This window comes from Ictalurus punctatus, chromosome 16 (genome assembly GCF_001660625.3).
Source record: "Ictalurus punctatus breed USDA103 chromosome 16, Coco_2.0, whole genome shotgun sequence".
NCBI lineage: Eukaryota > Metazoa > Chordata > Actinopteri > Siluriformes > Ictaluridae > Ictalurus > Ictalurus punctatus.
This window is the reverse complement of record NC_030431.2, coordinates 23893510-23915582: the sequence shown is the minus strand read 5'-3', so window position 1 is coordinate 23915582 and position 22073 is coordinate 23893510. Positions and strand designations below refer to the sequence as shown.

The following is a 22073-nucleotide window of genomic DNA, read 5'->3' as shown; positions in this document are numbered from 1 at the left end:
AAAGCAGTCTTATTGATTTTAAAACCTTTCCGTCCACTCATCCTGTTCGTCCTCGCTCTTTTATGACACGAGCGTGAGTTTTGTGGCGTTATACGGTCGGTGGAACGGCTGTTATGAAACGTCTTCTTTCAGGAGGCAAAATGTAGCTACCCTGAGGCTGTTTTTAATTAACCGTCACATGCCATTCGGTTGCAGTGGGAGCTCAGGAAAGCCAGATGTCCCCCTGATCGAACAGGTCCTTCTAGCGTTCCTCGCTCTCCGATAAGCGTTACGGCTAACGTAATCACGCGCACGACTCCGTCCCCTCAGGGAGCAGCGCAGGGAACCAGAGGGTACTCTTAGTTCCTGACTTGGTCAGCTAGCACGAGGATGTGTGTTTGATTGAGACTACAATGCACTCCTGTAAGTTGCTCTGGATAAAGCTATGTGCTAAATGGCATAAATGTGAAATGATGGGTAATTACGAAAAGCCCGGTTCTGAGAGCCAATTAGTATTCGAGTACTTGTTCTGAAACACCGGTGAATACAGTGCCTTGTAAATACAGACTAGAAATAAGACCAAAAAAAAAAAAAAAAGGAAAACTTGAGCGTGCATAAGTATTCACCCCCTCCAAAATCAGTACTTTTTAGGGCCAACTTTTGCAGCAATTACAGCTGCTAGTCTGTTTGGGTACGTCGATATGAGCTTGGGATATCTAGCCACTGGGATTTTTGCCCATTCTTCAAGGCAAAACTGCAGGTTTGTTGAGGTTCCATATTCTTTCCATTTTAAAAAAAAAAATAATGGTTTTAATGTTTCAAAGTTCCAGATATTTATTTATTTATTTTTTTATAACCCAACTCCCTGACCTGTTTGGAGAAGTCCTTGGTCTTCATGGTGCCCCTTGCTCAGTGGTGTTGCAGACTCTGGGGGCTTTCAGAACAGGTGTGTGTGTGTGTGTGTAAAGATTCTGAGATCACGTAACATTTAGATTGCCTTTATTGAACAAATTCTGTGACTTCTCAAGGTAATTGGTTGCACCAGAGCTTATTTAGGCGCTTCATAGCCTAGGGGGTGAATACATATGCATGCACCACTTTTCCGTTTTAAATTATTTAGAAATTTTTCAAACAAGTTATTTAGATCATTTCACTTCACCAGTTTGGACTATTTTGTGTATGTCCGTTACATGAAATCCAACTAAAAATCCGTTTAAATTTATAGGTTGTAATGCAATAAAATGGGAGAAATGCCTGGGGGGATACTTTTGCATTGGGCCTTTAAGGTTACACTGATATAGAGAGAGAGAGAGAGAGGGAGAGAGAGAGAGAGAGAGAGAGAGAGAGAGAGAGAGAGAAACCTCTGGAACATGAGGACATGTCTACTGGCAGAGTGATGATCAGTTCTGCTTTCATCCCTCCCTCTGTGTTGTAAATAAAGGAAAGGAAAGCGGCGCGCTATAACGGCAGCGTTTAGAAATCCATTCATTAATTATTCAGTCTGTCAATGGCCTGCAAAGCGCGCGGAGGATGAGACGAAGCTCATCCGCTGAGGGGGACGGGGCAGATGCATGTTTGTTTTTGTTTGTTTGTTTGTTTATTTATTTATTTATTTATTTATTTATTTATTTATTTCTACATTCTACTGTCAGAGAAACATGGAGAGAAGCAGAGAAATTATTTATTGAAGGGTTGCAAAAGAGAATGGAGTAAGGTAATGTTCTAGTGGTGGTGCGAGCACGAACAGCAGCCTGCATCCAGGAAATATCAAATCATTAGTGTTCTACTTCCTCTTCATCATCTTCTACTTCCTCCTCCTCTTCTACTTCTTCATCCTCTTCTACTTCCTCTTGATCATCTTCTACTTCATCATCTTCTACTTCCCCTTCATCATCTTCTACTTCCTCTTCATCATCTACTTCCCCTTCATCATCTTCTACTTCCTCTTCATCGTCTACTTCCCCTTCATCATCTTCTACTTCCTCTTCATCGTCTACTTCCCCTTCATCATCTTCTACTTCCTCTTCATCATCTTCTACTTCCTCCTCCTCTTCTACTTCCTCTTGATCATCTTCTACTTCCTCTTGATTATCTTCTACTTCCTCTTCATCATCTCCTACTTCCTCCTCCTCTTCTACTTCCCCTTCATCATCTTCTACTTCCCCTTCATCATCTTCTACTTCCTCTTGATCATCTTCTACTTCCTCTTAATCATCTTCTACTTCCTCCTCCTCTTCTACTTCCTCTTGATCATCTTCTACTTCTTCATCCTCTTCTACTTCCTCTTGATCATCTTCTACTTCCTCTTGATTATCTTCTACTTCCTCCTCCTCTTCTACTTCCTCTTCATCCTCTTCTACTTCCTCTTCATCCTCTTCTACTTCCTCTTCATCCTCTTCTACTTCCTCTTGATCATCTTCTACTTCCTCTTGATTATCTTCTACTTCCTCTTCATCATCTCCTACTTCCTCCTCCTCTTGTACTTCCTCTTGATCATCTTCTACTTCCTCTTGATTATCTTCTACTTCCTCTTCATCATCTCCTACTTCCTCCTCCTCTTGTACTTCCTCTTGATCATCTTCTACTTCCTCTTCATCCTCTTCTACTTCCTCTTGATCATCTTCTACTTCCTCCTCATCCTCTTCTACTTCCTCTTGATCATCTTCTACTTCCTCCTCCTCTTGTACTTCCTCCTCTTCATCCTATGCCTTGTCTTCTTCTTCCTGTAATTCTTCTTCTTCTTCTTCTTCTTCTTCTTCTTCTTCTTCTACAAGTGCATCTAAAATAAATAAATAAATAAATAAATAAGTTCTTTATTGTAATATTTTGAGGCACTGGATGTTTGATTTCCGTGAGCCGTGATCCGTGAGATTTAAAAGAAAAAAGGCTTGAAATATTTCACTTTGTGGAATGAATCTATAATATGTGAAAATTCCACTTTTTGAATTAAATTGCAGGAAAAAATGAACCTTTCCACGATATTCAAATGTTTTTTGAGGTGCAGCTGTAGATTTCCTTCGATCCTCTTTCAATTTCTCTTCCCTGTTCTTCTTCTTCTTCTTCTTCTTGACTCCCTGCCTCTTCTTCTTTCCTCGTCCAGTTCCCCTTCAACAACGTCATCTTCCACTTTCTATTCCTCTTTCCACATTTCCTCTGCTTCTTCTTCCTTTCCTTTGTTCTTTTCCTTCATCCTCCTGTCACTATTCCTTTTGATCTTCTTGTTCCTCTTCTTGTTCTTCTTCCCTCTTATTTTTCTTCCTCCTCCCGCTTCTTCTTGAGCTAGAGTGGAGCTGCTGGAATCTGTCATTTTAGGGTCCCTGAGGATCGCTATCATCTCTGGTAAACGTGTGTGTGTGTGTGTGTGTGTGTGTGTGTGTGTGTGTGTGTTGCTTGTTATTCTTCCTTGTGATGCACCTGCTGTCTTTGAAAGCTCATGTTAATCAGCCCTGCTCTTTCATACAGCGCTGCTCACTCCCGTCCTCCTCCTGCTTCCTTTGAATGATCTCATCTAGTCTTATTATCTGATCTACTACAGGCGGTGCTTCTAGAGATTTCCAGAAAGCGTGGGAAAGCTCGGTTACGCGTGAGGTCATTCTGTAGAGCAAAAATGTTGTTCCGAGATACTCATTTATTTTGTTTTTGTTTTTTTTTGTTTTTTTTAAAGATGGATAATTTTTAATCACAAATTGTGTGTTTTTGCATTTGCCAACAAATTAGCGATGGGGTGTGACGAAGCGGAGGTACTGTTACCACCCGAATTATTTCTTTTCCTGAAATGACCACATCCTGAAGTCTTTTATTTCACTTATGCCCAAGCGATTTGCCGGCGATTTACAGTTCTTATTAATTAAAGAAGAATAAATCGCACTATTATTGAATTTAATATGAAAATAACAACGTTTAAGGTTGTGGAACAGCCATTAAGACTACTTCCTGTTCTCGCTTACATTATAGCAGCTGTAAACAGTTGTTCCCTCACCAGCCGCTCTCTTCGTGAAGATTTAAAAAAAAAAAAAAAAAAAATACAGTTGTCCTGATGCTGTTCGAGGAACCGCGAGTCGCAGTCTCTGTCCGGAAGACTCGCGTCATTTAAAGCTTTATCTCAGACACGTGTACTCCGTGTTGCAGTGAGATCAACCGCCTGGACCTGGGGCTCATCGTGGAGGTTTGGAACAAAGGCCTCATCTGGGACACCATGCTGGGGACGGCGTGGATCCCTCTCAAAAGCATCTGCCACTCAGAAGAGGTGAGGACACACACTCGCGCACTCTCTCTCTCACTCTCTCTCTCTCACACACACTCTCTCTGTTTAACTGTTGGAGAAATCCTCACATGAAATTAAAAATGAAATCTGACCCCATTTCTTGCTGGGAATATCGAGGACGTTTACATTTTTCCACTTTCCATTTTTCCATAAAGGTGCACTTCATCCTCCAGGTCCTCTAACTCTAAAAACGCCACAGTCCACGTCTGTGTGATTTGATGTTCTGTTTGACCGACGTTTCCTTCTGAATCTCTCCAGGAAGGTCCCGGAGAATGGACGTTTCTCCACTCGGAGGTTTTGATGAAGGCAGATGAAATCTACGGCACCAAGAACCCGACGCCCCACCGGGTTCTCCTGGACACCCGCTTCGAGCTTCCCTTCGGTGAGATGCCTCCCTTTGGTATACAGCGTCGTCTCTGTGAGCCGCATTACCCACACAGCACCACTGCATATACTTGTCAGGGTCACTATCGTTATTATTTCATCATTTAACAAAAACCCAGTCACTTTCAATCATGTTCAGTGACCTTTCTATACAACACCAGCTAAGATTTTCCACAAGTCAGCCCCCGTTCCTGTTTAACCATAAAACCACGTGCTATTACGGTTCATTAAACTATTAAACTGCACTCTGTGTGGATCAGCGAGCATCTGCTCATTCTACTTCTTCCGAGTCTGACGCACGTGCTCTTTATCCACGGTTTCTTTTTATTTGTTTATTTTTATCGAATCGATCAAATGTCATCGAGGTTGAACGGGTTTCCGAAAGTCAGCGCGCGTCTCCGAGGCGGAAGGAACTCCTGAAGCGACGCGGTAAATCGTGTCCGCTCGCCCATCGACGGGGTTCTACACGATTCCTTAAATACAAATGGAAATCGTGGCTGTAATTCAGTCTTTGACTACACCTCTGTAGAATTGTGGGCGGTTCCGAAACATAGTAACCAATTGTTTATCGTTTATATCGCGTCAAGATGGTCATGACTTCTAGACTAGTTGCTTGTGGAACTAACGTTTCATCCTTTTTCCTCCATCTCTACCTCTTCTAAAGAATGCAAAAAAAGAGGTTGAGTACTTTTTATTAAACGGTAGCTTTGCCGTTCCTTGTCCCAGTACCTAGAGAGAGAGAGAGAGAGAGAGAGAGGTGTTGTGGTTCCTGCGACGTATCACAAATCAAAGCTCATGATCACATTGCCTCCTGCTCCTTTCCAGCTTTCCAGACTGCTGTAGGAGAGCCATTTGAACGTGTACTTTGGGGTCGCGTAGGTCTTTTGTTTAAATCGAAAGCTGGCCGTCGGTATCCGATGATTATGTACGTTTCCACCAGATCTCCAGAAGCAATTCTACTCCACAGTCTTTATGCTAACATTGTTGTTGTCCAAGCATTCATTGGCAATTAATTTCTTTCTACTTTTGGGTTGCCAGCGGTTATGTGAATCAACCAAGGCTTGAAATTTATGTCCAAGATCTTCTCCCAAGTATCAGCTCTGCATTAAGACCAGTGTATCGAGCGCATACCAGCCATAATCCCAAGCAGCAGTAGAACGTCCTCTTCAAGGCGAAACCGCTAAACCTGGACGTATAGGGAAAGAAGAAGCCGGATGTCCTCTGTAGCTGTTGGACCAAAAATCATTGATTTATTTGCTACTTGATTAAAACCAGCCTCAAGAACACTGATAAAGCTGGAGGCATGGTTCTATTTATTTTTGTTTCTTTTTAATGTGAGCGGTGTTCAGTTTGGTGTTGGAAGGTAAAGCTCGGCTCGTTCTCAGTGTTGGGTTTCATAGCCCAGGCTTCGTCAGTGATTGATCCCATTCATAACGCTGCCCTGTTTTATCTGAGCTCTTTGAAGCTGCAAGGGTTTATTTTTATTTATTTATATATTTTTTTTAATGCTCTGCTGTCCTTCAGTGGCTGCCCATGCCTTCAAAGGCTAGTGATGATGAAGATACAGAAACACACAGCATCGATTCACTTTACAGTCTCTGAGCGGGTTTATTAAAGAATGTTTAAACCAGGTGTAATTACAATCTCGGCTCAAGAACGACTTTTTGTGTAGTTTGTGAATAAGGGATAAAAGGTGATGCTGTTAAAGGAAAATAATTAGCGTCGGCGTGATGTCGCGAGGCAGAATGGCTTGTTCCAATCTGAAGTCGATTATTTCCCTAGAACAGCACATCCCGAAACAGTTTGCCTTCGAGTATCATTATTTATTAAAGAGTGGCACTAATGAATTTTTTTTTAGATCCATTTATAATCACATTTGGTGTCTTGTTTTTTTTTTTTTTTTTTTGTTCGTTCCACTAGGAACGCAAGGAAAATTCCTTGTAGAACCCACCCGAGAACATTTCGGGTAGTATCCCCTGAAAAATAATTAATGATGGTTTTTCATTATAGTTCTTTTGTACTTTTTTTTTTTTTTTTTTTTTTTTTTTTTTTTTTTTTAATTCTTCTTATGATATCTTTTTAATATTCTCAGTACGGTATGGAAGTTTACCGACTTACTGGAGCATGTTAAAAAGATTTCTCAACACTCATGTTAACAGAAGCCTTCTCACTGGGTGTATATCGAGCCCGAAATAGTAGGGGAAATAAGTACTGGACTTTTACTTTTTTTTTTTTTTTTTTTTTTTTTTTTTTTTTTCTTCAGTGAGTACATTTCCAACGAGGTTATTCATGTGAAATTTTCACCAGACATTAGTATTAACTCAAGAAATCTAGAAATATAAAGAATTCACAACATTAAAGTCCATAAATGAAGTTATGTGTAATAAAGACTAATGACACGGGGGGGGGAGTATTGAACACGCTGAAATGTATTTGATACTCCGTGGAGAAGCCTTTGTTTGTAATGACCGCTTCGAGACGCTTCCTGTATGAAGAAATTTAATGGGCCGCAGCGTTCAGGTGGAAAATTTCATGTGAATTGCATCATTGGAAATATATTCACTGGGAAAAATAAATAAATAAATGTTGACGCGTCCAGTACTTATTTCCCCCGCTGTATGTCTTTACCTTTTGGGAATGGGTTTTTTGGTATGGAAGCAGTTGAGTCCTGAACCTTGGAGAGCCAAGAACACTTGACTTTCTTAAGAACTCTTAAGAGTGTATGGTAATATTATAGTGCACAGGAATATTTCCAATTTAGATTCTTTTTAAATTCTATATATTATTATTATTATTATTATTATTATTATTATTATTATTATTATTATTATGAGGATGATGATAATGATTGTGTCGGATATTTCTTCTCCATCGTTGACAGAAATCCCAGAGGATGAGGCTCGGTATTGGTCCAGTAAACTGGAGAGCATCAATGCCATGGGGATGCACGATGAGGTGAGGCACGACAACACAATTTATGAGCATAGTACAGACCGGATTGGTTTGCAGCTGCTTCACACTGCATCTGTGTGTGCCGACATAAACTTTTCTGTTTAAAAAAAATAATATATATATAAAAGTTGGCCTTATTTTCAAATCGGATACGGACCAATTTATTTTAGCGCCATCAAGTTTGAATCCCTTATTTGTTTCGATTATATACCAATTTAACGACGATTCAGCTCTTCAGCTGTGTCATTTCTTGTTAATGACTTAAAAACATAAACCGCCAGAAATGAATGGTAAATGGTCTGCACTTATATAGCGCTTTTTTTAACCTTAGTGGTTCCAAAGCTCTTTACACTGGGTCTCATTCACCCACACACACTCACACACCAATGGTAGCAGAGCTGCCATGCAAGACGCTAACTTGCCATCGGGAGCAACTCGGGGGTCAGTGTCGTACCCAAGGACACTTCGGTACGTGGAGTCACGTGGGCCGGGAATCGAACCGCCAACCCTACGATTAGTGGAGAACCCACGCTGCCGCCCCAGTAAGACGAACAAGACGAGTCGTCCAGTTGGGACAAAAAAAAAAGTATTGGCACTCTATAACAGGAGGAAGCGTCGGTGCGTGTCTGTGGTAGTCAACACGCTGCAATGGCTGAGCTGCATTACATGTTGTCAACTTGTTTGTGGTTTGTTCTCTTTCTTTTATTCATTTTTTTTTTCTTAAACCTATCAGGTTTAGAGAGAACCCACCACGTTGGTATGATCTCAGCAATCAGCATGTGTGTGTGTGTGTGTGTGTGTGTGTGTGTGTTTTGAGTGGTTGAACGTGTTGCATGTTGAAGTGACGTTTTTTAATCATTCCATTCCTCTGCAATGAGAAACCGGAAATGACCAGTTTGCTGTGTTTTTTCTCGTAAGACGACGTACGCGTAGAATAAACGACGGAATGATGGTGAACGATAGTCCGTATAATTAATACGAATTAACGGCTGCTGATTATGATTTTGTTTGGGATTGGTTTTTGCCGTGCTAAACCACACCATACTTTTGGACGTATTTATGAAATACATGCCTGGGTGTGGGTGTGCTTATTCTAATGGCTTCATTTTATTGATTTTATATATTTATTTATTTATCTATTTATTTATTTATTCATTTTTACACCAGTTCCCACTGCAGGACGATGGAGTAAGACGTCCTCTTCCCTTAGCGGCCTCTCAATGCTGTGAGTACTTGTACATGTAACTTGCACACACCAGGTGGCGCCGTGTAGTCACGTCTGTATCTGTAAAGCTTCTCACTAGAAGTCTGTATGCTTTTTCCATACGCGCCTCACTGCGAGATGTATACAAGTCGGTGTGTGGATAAAAAATATTACACTGGCGGGAAGATTTTGGTTCAAACGAGTCATTTCACAGTCTCTTTTCACTTCTCTGATGTTTTGATTTACCAGGCAGCTATTTCGGATGGTCCGGCTCACAGAGTATGTAATGATGATGATGATGATGATGATGATGATGATTATTTTGCCCTAATGCTACAGATTATTCCCTAATGTTTACCCAGAGTACCGTTTAGTGTTCTCCTTGTACTCAACTGGTCAGCTCGGAGGTCTTGAGTTGAAATCAGAGGAACGCGGGGAAAACATTAAACGGTGCCGTGCGGGTCTGGAATACTGCCCCGTTACCCTTCAGTCCGCTTGTTCCCTGGATTCTTTCCTTCAGTCCCTTTGCTTTCCCAGCTTAAGTGTTTAATGTTTTCCTATTTATATGCTTCAAAGGTTTTTCCCCAGTTCCTAGTCATGAGCATTTCATACCGTAAATAGGCGAAAGACACACATTTTCTATTTCATTATCCCACAGCACTGTTGAATTCTTGATTCTGAACCGTCGGTCCGAAAGTTTTGGTTCACGTCTATAACGGCAGCACTGACGTTAGCGCCAGCTGTAAGGACCATTAGAGGTGTATGCTTTTATTAACGCGCTCGTTCGAATGCGTCATCGTCTCTGTAGTAACGGCGCGTTCAGAGACGTGCACGGACGACGCGCCACATAAACGAAGTCTGATAATAAGCACGTGTTTAAAATCGTACGAGACGATATGGCGGAATTTTCCGTGTCGAGGATCTGTAACATTTCGGCAGGTTTTCTGACCCCGGAAATGTCAGCGATGACAGGAAGTTACTTGTTTCATGGCTGTTGAATGTAGCTATAAACTGATCAATAATAAATCCGTTTAATAAAAAAAAATGTACAGTAGTAGCTGACAAGTCGCTGTGGTATAAGAGGAATACATCACTTTGTGCTCTTATTGTAAAATGATCAATTTTGCGTTGTATGTCTCCACATACATCATATACGTCACGGTATTTTCACGAATTGCACATTACTCGAGTAAACGCTCCTGCGAACAATTTACGAAAAAATTCATTCAGAACCTACTTGATGAACGAGGCTCACTGCTTCAGTCCTCCGTGTACGTTGGTGTACGTTACGTGTCCACTGTTGTGTAATTTATGTTGCGTGTCTTCCATATTGTTTAAACTCCCCATTTAGAAGTACAGGCTGGCATGATATCACAGCGAGTCCTCCAGCTTTCAGCTCTATAATGTGATCCTTATTTGCCTTTTTTATTTATTTATTTTATTTTATTTTATTTATTTTTTAAACCTCCTTGCATTTTACAAAGTGCTTTTTTTTTTTTCCTGAGTCTGTTATATCAACCTCACAGCATTGGATGATCTGGACAGTGCGATGGACGATCGGGACAGTGACTACAGGAGCGAAACGAGCAACAGTCTACCCCCGCGCTACCACACTACGGCTCAGCCCAACTCCTCCGTACACCAGTACCCAGTGGGACCACGTTTTCAGCAACACCCCGACTCCTGCACGCACTCTGTGCATAGTTTTGAACTGGACTATAGAGACAATCATCCAAGCAGGTAAAATCCACTAATTCTGCAATGGTGGGATATGAGACAGCGTGTAGTACATGCGTTTCTAGATGTAGCGAGGTCTCATATGGTCTCCCGTTTGAAGCCAGTATGACGAGGCTTAGATTTTTTAAATTTGGGCTAAAACCGGCAACACCAAAAATGCCTCTAGTTCCAGCGCTTCTATAAAACCCAAAGTCCTCTTGTTGTTATGGAGGATTGTCTCTTGAACACTGACTGGTGTGATGTTTTAGTGTAAATGAACTATAGAAAAATGGGGGAAGTTATTACTTTAATTGTTGTTTCCAATTTGTTGTAAATGCCTCATATCGCTGCGTCTTTGCTTTGCTCTACTAACGTGTCCTTAAAAAAGAATTTTTTTTAATTCTGCGCTTGGAAGAAATTTCACAGATTAGTTCAGTAAACTGGGGGGAAAAAAGTGCATTAGTTGGACTATCCTTTTTTTTTATTTATTTTTTTTTAATGACCTTTTTGGATCTCTCTTTTGTTTCAGTTTTAAAATACTCTTGCTTTAGTTGGATATTGTTCATCTAACATTTCATTTTGGTTATTTTTAAATGTTTTGCAGTATTCTTGATCATCTTTTGTGTCTGTTTTTTAATATTGATTTTTTTTTTCTTTTCTTTTCTCTTTTTTTTATTTTATTTAATTCTTCTATTTTTAAAAAAAAATAATAATAAATTATTAACCTGCTACTTTATAGAAGACCCTTAAATGAGAGAGGGAGGGTTAGAATAATTCCTGTAGATTCAGGTATGGGTGAAGAGGACTGGGAGGTCAAATATAAAACGTGGGATAAAGGTTCCGTGAACGATTTCCTTGGTAAAGACGAACGTGACTTGGACGTAGAGGACGTCGAGCCAAATAACGTCATTCACTTTGCGAGATCCGGTCAGGATTCCACGATTAGCCAACAGCCTCTGAAAACCAAAGTCAAGACGTCATCGTATCCTGCTTATCCAGAGGGTTACGACACCATCGACCGAAGACGGAGAAAAAAGTTTCGAGACCCGGTCGTGTTTGTAAACGCACGGACGGAATCCAGAGGGGAAGACGCTTTCAATCGTGATATTGCTCTTCTCCGTCAGAAACGGGGAGAACTTGTACTGCGTCAAGTGGCAGAACTGGAAGAAGAGGACGAAAAGATGATGCCTTGCCTGAGACCGTACAAAAATGGCTTGTTCTACAAAACCAGAATGCAGCCTAAAAACAAAGTGGAAAACATGTTACGTGACTACATGGCATATCAAGAAACAAGACTTGGGCTAAGCATAGACCTTTCTGAAGTCTCCGATGAGATGCAACGATCTGAGGAGGAGTTGGAGGAATTCTGCTCTGAGATCAGTCAGCACTTTAAACAATACAAGAAAGATTCATGTTTTCGTGGCTACTGTGACGAGCTTCGGGGATATCATGATAGGAAGACTACAAAGGGTAAAATTGAGGAATGGACCCCCGAAGTAACGTTATCTCCTGTGGCGGAACCCCGCGACGAATATGTTGATCCAATAGATGAACTACAATGTCTAGTGAAAACCGTGTCGGAATATCTGGCTGAAAAAGAGGACGAGATCAGTAAGTACGCTTCCCTGCCTGAAACGAGCAAATCAAGGCTGTCCTCCCAGGGTAGTGTGAAGACGGGATCTTTTGGAGATGAACAAGGTGTCTCCTCTAAGGAGTTAAAAGAAGACCAAGCTATTGAGGTCGAAGAAAGAAATTTGTCTGAACAAGAACCAGGCAAGAAGAATGCCATGAACTCGTTATTTAGCTCCTTCACTGATAAAATTGTCCCAAGTTCAAAGCAAACAAGATCAAATTCTGTCCAGTGTTCAGAAACATCAGAGCATGCTATAGGTAGTTCTGGTTTATCAAAATTGTTCTTGTTTATGACAAAGTCTCAAAGTCCAGCACCAGTAGCTGTGGTATCCCCTACTCAGGAAACTCCACCTGATGAGAGGAAGTTCCTAATGCCTACTCGACCATCGGATGCAAAGCTGCAAGAGATCATTCAAAAGACACCACCCACGAGTAATACCCAGATGCAAAATAATCATGACGTTAAAAATCATAATGTAAATGAATGCCAGCCACCCTCCTCTGTAAGCTCGGAGTTAAAAGATGTAAACCCTCAGGTTTTTTTCTCAGAGGGAGGTTTTGATGGATCAAGCAAAAGTTTTTCAGAAGTCAGTAGGAATGAGCTCAATAGGAATCGCAGGCATTCAGTAGATCAGTCGAATGAGGTGCAAGATTTCCATCGTAGTGGAGATCGGACTAGAACAGCCACCGTCTTCATAGAGACACACACCAAAACTGACAATAGCGAGAACATATCACAAAAATCCCCTGCAAGTTTAGGATTATTCAGTCCCTTGAAGAACTCTTTCAGCTCTCTGATCGCGCCAGTACCTCGTATGCCTCCTCAATACCAGACACAAACGGTTTTTCCTGTATTCAGATCAGAAAATGTCAGAGAAGCAACATCTTTAGATGCCTCCTCAGCTGGGAACAAGATGGAAGTTCCTTTCATCGATTCAGACAACGTGTCTACCCAAAGGCCCCCAAAAGTGGAAAAGGCGGTGTTCTCTGGACTCTTAAAATTCACCTCAGGTGATGATACTGTTGAAGTTAAAAGTTCACCACAAAATACTGTCAAATCAGATCAGACTGCTCCTTCTAAAAGTAACTCTGCATCTAAAGTTTCTTTAAATCTCAACAAAGCCAGATGTTCAGCTCAGAATCTCACCGAAACACAACCCGTGGTGACTTCAGAGACTAGTTGGTTTTCAAGTCTTTTCAAGACCGTAACAAATGAAAATCTGCAGGCTGCAAGTCCACAAAGCCAGAGGTTAGTGAACCAGAGCTCTCGACCACCTACTGGGTCAAGTCAAAACAGAGTAAGAAGTGAACACCAAAAACCAGTAAAGGAAGTTAACGAACAAATCCATAATATGAAACAAACTCCAAATACAGAAACACCCTCTGCAGAACCGAATACTTCTCAGGCAGAAACTCAAGGCTTATTTTCTACTCTGTTTAAATCATTGTCTTCTGAGGACACGGCAGGTCCTAAAACTGCTATGCACTCTGTAGAAGGAGGCTTGTTTTCTGGTATCATGAAATTTGCCTCTGCTGATATGTCAAAAGGCACACCGTCTAACACAATAGACCCAAGAAATGAGCCAAGTCAAAGAAAAAATCCTGCTCAGACCCATCTAGAAAATCAGCCACATACTCCTCAACGAGCACATAACCCCTCTCCATCAGGGGCCCCTTCTGTATCAGGTAAGGAACCACCTCAACACAGAGACTCCACAGACTGCCAACTCTCTCAACAGCCTCCACCACCTCAGCAAGCATCTTCTCAACAAGGAAGCATTTTGTCTGGTCTTTTCAAATTAGTTTCTGGTGATAATCTCTCAAATAATAAAGCTGACTCATGGCAGCATCAGAATGCAACAAGTGTTCATCCTTCTCATCAACCTTCCAAACAAGATGTTCAAGGGCATCAGTCAAGAATTACAAACGATCCCCCGGACAAACAGAAAATCATAGAGGGACGTTCTAGAGAGAGTGACAATGCATCTCAACCAGCAAGTGAACATGGTGGCTTTTTTTCTGGCCTTTTCAGATCGTCATCAGATAAATTATCTGTCACGCAGTCTGTATCAACTCAACAGCAATCTAAACCCAACAATTTAAGACGAAGTTCGTTAGAGGGTAAATCTCCTGAGCATGACCCTCCTCTAACACGAGAAGATTCCCAGTCAGGAATCTTGTCTGGAATTTTTAACAAGTTAAGAGCTTCTTCTGAAGAAGTGGCACAGAGCAAATTGGCTCCACATGACCCGAAACGACAATTGCAGTTTGTACTGAATGAGGGTTCTTCTCAAAATGTGCCATCCTATAAACAACAGACTCAACTACAGGCTGTAGTGAGAGACCAAAAGTCCCCTGATTCAGGGGGGCAGTCTGTGCAACGTACGGATCAGAAGTCTTGTGTTAAAACCTCCACAAGCTTGATTTCAAACATTTTTAAAAAGTGTCCAAATGAATCTCCTTCAGGCGCTGACATGGAAATGGACAAAGAAACAAATGGCCGTGCTATGTTTACTTCTCGCCCAGATGAACGTAATGGCACCGTCATAAATAACGTGGCTGTCTACAATGATGACAATAATTTGGACCTGAGGACTTTGGCAAGTTATGAAACATCACAACAAATGAATGTGGCCTGTATTTCAAATAGCACCGGTCGTTTGCCACAGATGACGCACTTTCCAGAATCGTCCTTCTTAAATCGTACAAAAAACTTAAACAGCACTGACCATCTTCCATCCTCCCCTCTTGGCCTCACAGTACAGACACCCCAGCCATACATAACGCAGATCTACCCCTCTTTATATAATTTCCCAGAGCAGCATGCTTGTCACAATAACTCATTTTATGGACTTGGTCCTAACTATGAACGCTATTGGAGCCAAAATTCTGTTTTAAGGGAACAGTTGAATAACCAGTCAATGAGCTATGATCCATGGGAATATAGCCATGCGCCAAGTTTAGAGGCATTGCAGGAATTGTCTCAAAGCTTGAGCATGAATGTGGATGAACATCAACAGCACTGTTCCACATATGACTGGATGGCATTTAAAAATAGTCAAGAAAATGGCCTTAAGCAGCAAGAATATCACAGGAATACAGCCAACAATTTAAATGTGCAAAAAATGTGGAACAGCCATAACAGTTTGGATATGATCAATAACTGTGGTTCCTGTATTGAAGAAGGAGGTGCTTTAAATTTAAGCAAAAACGGCGGTGCTAAATTTGGCAGTGGGCAATCATTCAGTGAGGAGAGCTGCTACAGTTTAAATACTGTAGATTATCTTGAAGGATATTATGAGGAACATCCAACAAATTTATCTTGCTCTGCTAATAGAGAAAATATATGCCCAAGAACATATAGACAACCTGCAAGCAATGAATGTTATCCTGGTGTCATTGGTTCCCCTAATGGCTGGAATTATTCTTCTGTAACAACTGCAGATAAAGAGGACTCTGCATATTTTGAAGATACAGAATGGTACCAACAATGGCTCTTACTTCTAGAGCAAGGTATGTGGTGGCCAGCAGATGATGGAGATTGCGGATACTTTGTCTACACTGATCACGAGTATATCTATGCGTTGCTGACCGATGGGTCTGGTCAGTATGTCTATGCATGTGCTCCAGAAGATGAGGTGTGGGGAAATGGGCAGATGTCTGATAACTATCCAAGCGCCTTGCTCCACAATGAGATGGTTATTGTGTGCGGTTTCAAAATTCCTCTCAACAATGAGGATGAACTATTCTGGTTTCCCGGACACGATCAGAGTGAGGCTCAGCTTTTAAATGCACCCCTTGACCTGTCTGATGCATATAAAAAAGGTAATGAAATTATGAATTTGAACTTGGAAAGGTTCTCTCAGATGTTTGAGAGCTCTATTCCTGCTCAAGGACAGCAAGCTATGGATTTTTCATCGTATCGATTAAACAAGTTTAAAATGGACACGAGGCAACAGACACAGAATGGTTCTGATAACCCGGACTCTCTTCTGGAAGTCCTGGATCTGAGAGTTAATGGAACTGATTGCAATCTTAATAACAGAAGAACCAAAGAACTTCTTTCTCAGAAAGTCTCTATTTCTATTTGCCCAACTCCAACAACACACTCATCAGGTGTTTACAATTGTTACCAGCCTCATCAGAGACGTCGTTCATCCTTTGGATTACAAGTAAAGCATATAGATGACACATCAGAGGAAGAATGGCGAAAAAGAGTTCAGCCTGGAGAGGAACCTCTGAAGAAGCCCATCAACAAAATAGCATCTCTCTTTTCTTCTCTTGTTGGAAAAAGTCAAGAATCAGAGTCGTGCAGAAACACAACTTGCACCAAAACCTTCACAACTGCTATAAATGTTACACATCCTGGAATGATTCCAGAGAAATTTGACAAGTCTTCAGTCTCAGAAGCTCAAAGTGACAAGGAGATTAAGGGCATTCTCTCGACAGGTCTCCAAGGTATAAAATCAATGACCATAAATAATGTTTCTTCTCCTTCTGTAACCCCAAAAGAAAGTACAAATCAGCAGACCTCAGAAATGAGGTCATCTAGAATCTTGCCAAAAATTCCATCATCTGGAAGTGCTCAAGGTGCAACTCACAAGCCTAAACTGGCTAGACAAGTCACTGTGTCTCAGCAATCTTCGTCTATTCCTGACTCGACACATGTACCTGTCAAATCTGTTTCTTCTATAGATATAGGTGAAAAACCTTCAGAGCAGAATCAAGGAGGCTTTCTAAGAGTTTTCAGTAATGCCATAGCAATAGAGGACCCAAATCAAGAGTCTGTCAAATCCTCTCGATCTGTAACGAAGCAAACGGAGAAAAATTTTAGAAAATCTGTCCTTGATGGAGTAAAAGATTCAAGTACAGACAGAGGCACAGGAATGACCAAACTTCTGGGGTCAGTGGGAGAATTGTTAAACATGGAAAACGGTACTTCTCAGCTGCCATCAAAGGAATCTTATTTACTAAAATCCTCTGCACAACATCAGTCATTTGGTTCAAGAAATGATGCTGAAGAAACCGGTTATGTTTATAACAGGACTTCAAAGTCTGAAGGTATCCAGAAACCACAAAGACAGAGTAGATTCAGTCTGGGTAGTCAATCAGATGTCCCCAAAGAATCTCAGACACTTCAGGAACAAATGCCTAAGAATGCATCACAGATATTTTCCCCCAATGTTAATAATGGCCTGATTTCAGGGGATTCTCAATCAATGCCACCAACTAGTTGTAATACTTCAGAACCTTCCACCAAATCAACAAGTGGATTGTTTGGCTTTTCCATTGCAAACTTTGGGCGCACAAATAATAAGGAGGAAACTGCATGGAGAGGGCTACTGCCATCATTTAATGATTCCAGTCCACAGCAGATACCATCTCAAACAGTATCAGCTTCTAAATGTCAAGTGGGGGGTGAATCTGCAAAAGATACAACAGGCAATAGAATCTTGTCTTTGTTTGGCAGTTCCAGCACAGAAAAGGCTGCATTGTTGAATCAAACTACTGAAAAAGCACCTCAAAAAGAGAGATCAAGCATAGGTTTACTTTCTGTGTTTAATGCCACTAGTACTCAACAAACCAGCACACTACACACTGGACCGTCAAATCAGGCTGCTTCTCCAAAAGTGGTGCCCGGGAAAAATGTTTTGAATGTGTTTAGTGGCCCTAAATCACAGCAGAATTCATCATCAACTAGGTCTACCAGTGAGCAAACGTCTCATGGAATTGCACACCAAGATTCTCCAAGCACAGCTTCACAAGGGACAGGATCTATTTTTAGTGGAATATTAGGTGGTCTTTCCACCTATAATGAGAGACCAGTTAAAAACTTATTTTCTAGGCTTGGCGGATCTAGCCCACAACCTTCATCCACCCAACAACCAACAACTGTTCCAGCAGCAGATACTGAAATTCCAGTCAAAGTGCCACCCAAACAGCTGAAGGGGGTTGTTCTAATTGATGGTGCACAAAAATCACAACCTGCTGTAAGTAATATTCAAGAAGCAATTCCTCAAAAACAGCCACCTGGAAAAGGTCTACTCTCATTGTTTGGTGTTCAGAGTCCACAACAGAATACACCTCAAGCAACACCCATTCAGAGTGGATTTTTATCAGGCTCTGCTGGGAATAAAGAGGCAGCAAAAGGATTACTCTCAATGTTTGGCAAACCAAGCCATGAGCAAAATGCTGAGACTTGCCTTCAAATAAATGCACAGGCCAACCTATCCCCTGAAGAAAGTTCTGTGGAAAATGAGCAATCTACCAAATCTTCAGTGAAATATATGCCCTCAGTATCTAGTGCCCCCACCCCACAACAACCGGACTATATAGATTCCGCATTACCTGATGATAACCTACCCATTTTTAGCACCCCACATCAAGCATCTTGTATTCCTTTCCCAGCTGAAACTCCAGGTACAGATTTACCATCAATGCTTAGTGAAGTTCATTTTCAATCCAATGATGCACCACATATACAGACTTGTACATCTACGGAAGCTGTGTCTGTTGTTCCAAAGGATATTGCTTCAGCTGTTGACACAATTTCTGTATCTGTGGAATCAACTAAGGATTTACCCACCATTCCCATTTGTTCAGGACCTGAAGTCACCTCTCAGAATGCAGCATCTGGTTTATTGTCAATGTTCAGTGGGTCAAGTTCCCAAAATACAGCTCCTCAAGTTGGATCTGTACTTGGTGGAATTTTTCCAGGTACCACAGGACAAAAGGACGTTCCTGGCAAGAGTCTGTTTTCTATGTTTTCTGGCACTAGTTCAAATTCCAGTTCAGATGCAGAGAATCATAGACCTTCAGCCTCAAAAGGACCACCTGGAAAAAGTTTGTTTTCCATGTTTGGTGGGACAAGTCCTCAAGAGCATTCACCTCCAGCATCATTATTGGGAGGCATTTTTCCTGGTGGCATTACTCCTAAAGAGGTTTCAGGAAGAGGTCTGCTTTCCATGTTTGGTGGTCCTAGTCCAACAACACCCAGTCAGACAGAAGAAACATCCAAACCACCCGAAGCTGAAGGACGTTCTAATATTTCCTCATTTTTTTCTCATGGAAGTACTTCAAAAGATGTGTTATTCAGTGAACCAAAGAATCTAGAGTTACAAAAATCTCAGGTTATGAGGTCTGGATATTCTGGAGCCGATCACAAACCAGCTAACACAGTTTCAGGTGACGGTAGTAAACAAGTTGAGGGCAATGAACCAATGACTCTCCAACCACAATCAAAACAACAGAACATTTCTCATTCCATCACTGAAGCAGAGAAGGAAACTATAGAGGGGACATCTACAGCAGATAGCCGGGACATAAGGGAGTCACCTTCTTTTTCTGGACAAGTTAGCAATACTCACTCATGGCCAGAGCAAAATGAAAAACAAAATCTGTCACAAAATGAGAGCCAACCTCAGCCTAAACAAGAAGATATGACTACACAGGAATCTGTAACTGGAGACAAAGAAGGACAACAAAAACATGCTGATGTGGAGACGTCTGTCTTTGACACATCAGCTGATGTAGTCTCTGGGTTCATGTCTAAAATGTTCTCTGGTGCCAGTGGACCCTCTAAAACATCAAGTGGTCTTTTCTCTTCAGTACAAACTTCATTTTTTAAGTCCACATCCACACTAGGGTCTGAATCACAACAGACAACCTCTATCTTTGGCTTCCCAAGTAGGTTGCCAACCGACTCTCTAAAAAGTGACCTCCTTGGTATGTTCCAGTCACATCAGGCAGCCAAACCAGCAGAAGCAGTACCTTCAAATTTGAATTTAAATTGTACTCCTTCAACTGAATCTGTTGTCCAAGATCAAAGAGTGTCTAATGATATAGTATCCTCTTCAGGGGACATAAATTTGACAGAAAATGTCATTAAAACAGAATCAGGGTCGGATCCACAGCCACGGCATCAAGTCATCAAGCCTGATGACTCAATTACTAATTTAACACCTGCAAGTGTGAACCCACCTGAAGTTCCTTCCTTAACTGGGCTAAATAATGAAGTCCTTGGAAGTGATGTAGTAATGGGGAAACCAGTTGTCATTATTGGAGAACCTGAAGATACATTGACGGACAAATCAGAGCCAGCTCAACAGCCTCCTAAATATGAACCATCGCAGTCCATGTTTGACATGGCTGGTTTATCACCACCAAAGCTTAGTTTCATCACTCAATCCGAAGATGCCAGGAAGTGTTTTGGGTCCTTGTTTTCCTCAGCCGCTAGTAAAGGTCTTCCCACAATGCCACAGACGGATGGGGGTGGACTTTTGTCTGGATTCAAGTCATTCTCAACAAGTTTGTTTTCAGAACAGAAGCCAGTAGCATCAAATAACGAACCACCATCACTGTTTGGAGCAAAAATAGGCCTATGGCAAAAAGAAGCACCTACAATACCTTCAAAAAAGCAGACCCCTAGTGATGTTACAGCCCAGCCTAACTCACCACGGTATCCAAAAAGCACATCAATTGAAACAGACCATAGCCTTTTGGTTTTGAAGGAAATGAAAGAAAATGTCAATAAAATTGATAATGATATTATACATGGAACTGCGATAGACTTAGACAGATTTGAGTTTGAGAACCAGAATAAAAGCATAGGCTCTTTAGATGACCCCAACCTCCAAATTAGTATGTCCACACTTGAGATAGACGGTCTATCTCAAAAAGAGCAGGAATCTCAGTTCCAGCTCCCATCCTCTGCAGCTCTCTCTTCTGGATTACAGCAGGAATACAAGGAGCTTTTGAGTGCAAAAAGGCTAGTAGCATCATAAATGTCTCCCAAACAATTTATGATGAACTAACATCAACATTAGCATTAGTGGTAGTGGCTTCCTCTGTGATGTTCTATAAATCCACTTTTTTGATCAAGTGTGTGTGTGTGTGTGTGTGTGTGTGTGTGTGTGTGTGTGTGTGTGTGTGTGTGTGTGTGTGTGTGTGCATACATATAGTACTCCAATTTTTCTGTCTTCCAGTATTCTCATACTATCTCATCCTAGCTCATCTTAATCCAGTAGTTTCATCCTATCCTGAAGCTACCTACATATATTTTATATCATTGTTGTATTCGGTATATCATTTTGAAAATGCTTTGCGGCTTATTGTGCTTATCTTTTTTTTTTTTTTTTTTGTCCCCCACACAAATCAGTCCTGTCGGCAGTAGTCGTTTTGGATCTTCAGGAAACCTCAGTCAAGTCAGTTCTCCACTAAGTGAGATGGGCCAGGAGAGTGTTACGGGTTCAGAGCTAAAGGAGACCTACCACTCCTTCCACAGTACAGGATATCGCATACCTGCAAACGGACACCACCCAGCCAATGGACATGCCTCCTGGGGAGAGAATGAGGGGTTGAAATCTTCTCAAGAGAAGGGAAGGAGTGAAAGCAGCACTTTAAAGAAAGACAATGTTCCCCAAGTGGAAGAGAGGCCGGAAATATCTCAAAAAAGGTGTGTGTGCGCTTGGATGTGGAGAAGTGTGTGCGATTTTAATCTTTAATATGTGGTAAAAGGAATGGGAATCAGCCAGTACCTGTTGGTAGGCAGTTAAATAAGGGAGTTAATATTATACATCCACACAGTGACTTGCTACACAGTGACTTGCTAAAAAGCTCAGTTAGATGGTTGAGGGATCTTTGGTACTTGATTATAATCAAGAATAGGTTCAGTTCAGTTCAGATGCTTGTACTGGCATTTTCCTTAAGCAACCCCTTTAAGCTATGCCACTTCATAGCATGGTCTTTGCAGTTGATTGTGAGCATTTCGTTGAGCAAGTGCCGGCTAACTGATGGAACATGTTAAACTATATACTTCTCAATGCAAGTGTTTCTGTCTCAGTTTCCAGGATGATGGATCTGCTTTGTCTGTCTCTACTTCTCGTGTGCACTGGATAAAAGCCTTCAACAAAGTGAGACTTCAGCTTCAGGAGGTATAGTAGG

At 41.3% G+C, this 22073-nt stretch overlaps 1 protein-coding gene across 5 annotated transcripts in view; it reads left to right on the top strand.

Moving 5' to 3' along the window:
* unc13bb (unc-13 homolog Bb (C. elegans)) overlaps positions 1-22073 on the top strand; it is an 84509-nt gene that overhangs the window by 20464 nt on the left and 41972 nt on the right. For 3 of the 5 annotated variants that reach the window (XM_017489507.3, XM_017489505.3, XM_053686942.1), the window contains 7 exons: positions 4108-4225; positions 4502-4625; positions 7509-7582; positions 8747-8804; positions 10289-10523; positions 21289-21585; positions 21973-22063. In XM_017489507.3, coding sequence (XP_017344996.1) covers positions 4108-4225; positions 4502-4625; positions 7509-7582; positions 8747-8804; positions 10289-10523; positions 21289-21585; positions 21973-22063 — 997 coding nt within the window. The remainder of the gene's footprint in view (positions 1-4107; positions 4226-4501; positions 4626-7508; positions 7583-8746; positions 8805-10288; positions 10524-21288; positions 21586-21972; positions 22064-22073) is intronic. The other 2 variants (XM_017489506.3, XM_053686943.1) reach the window with 1 other exon arrangement.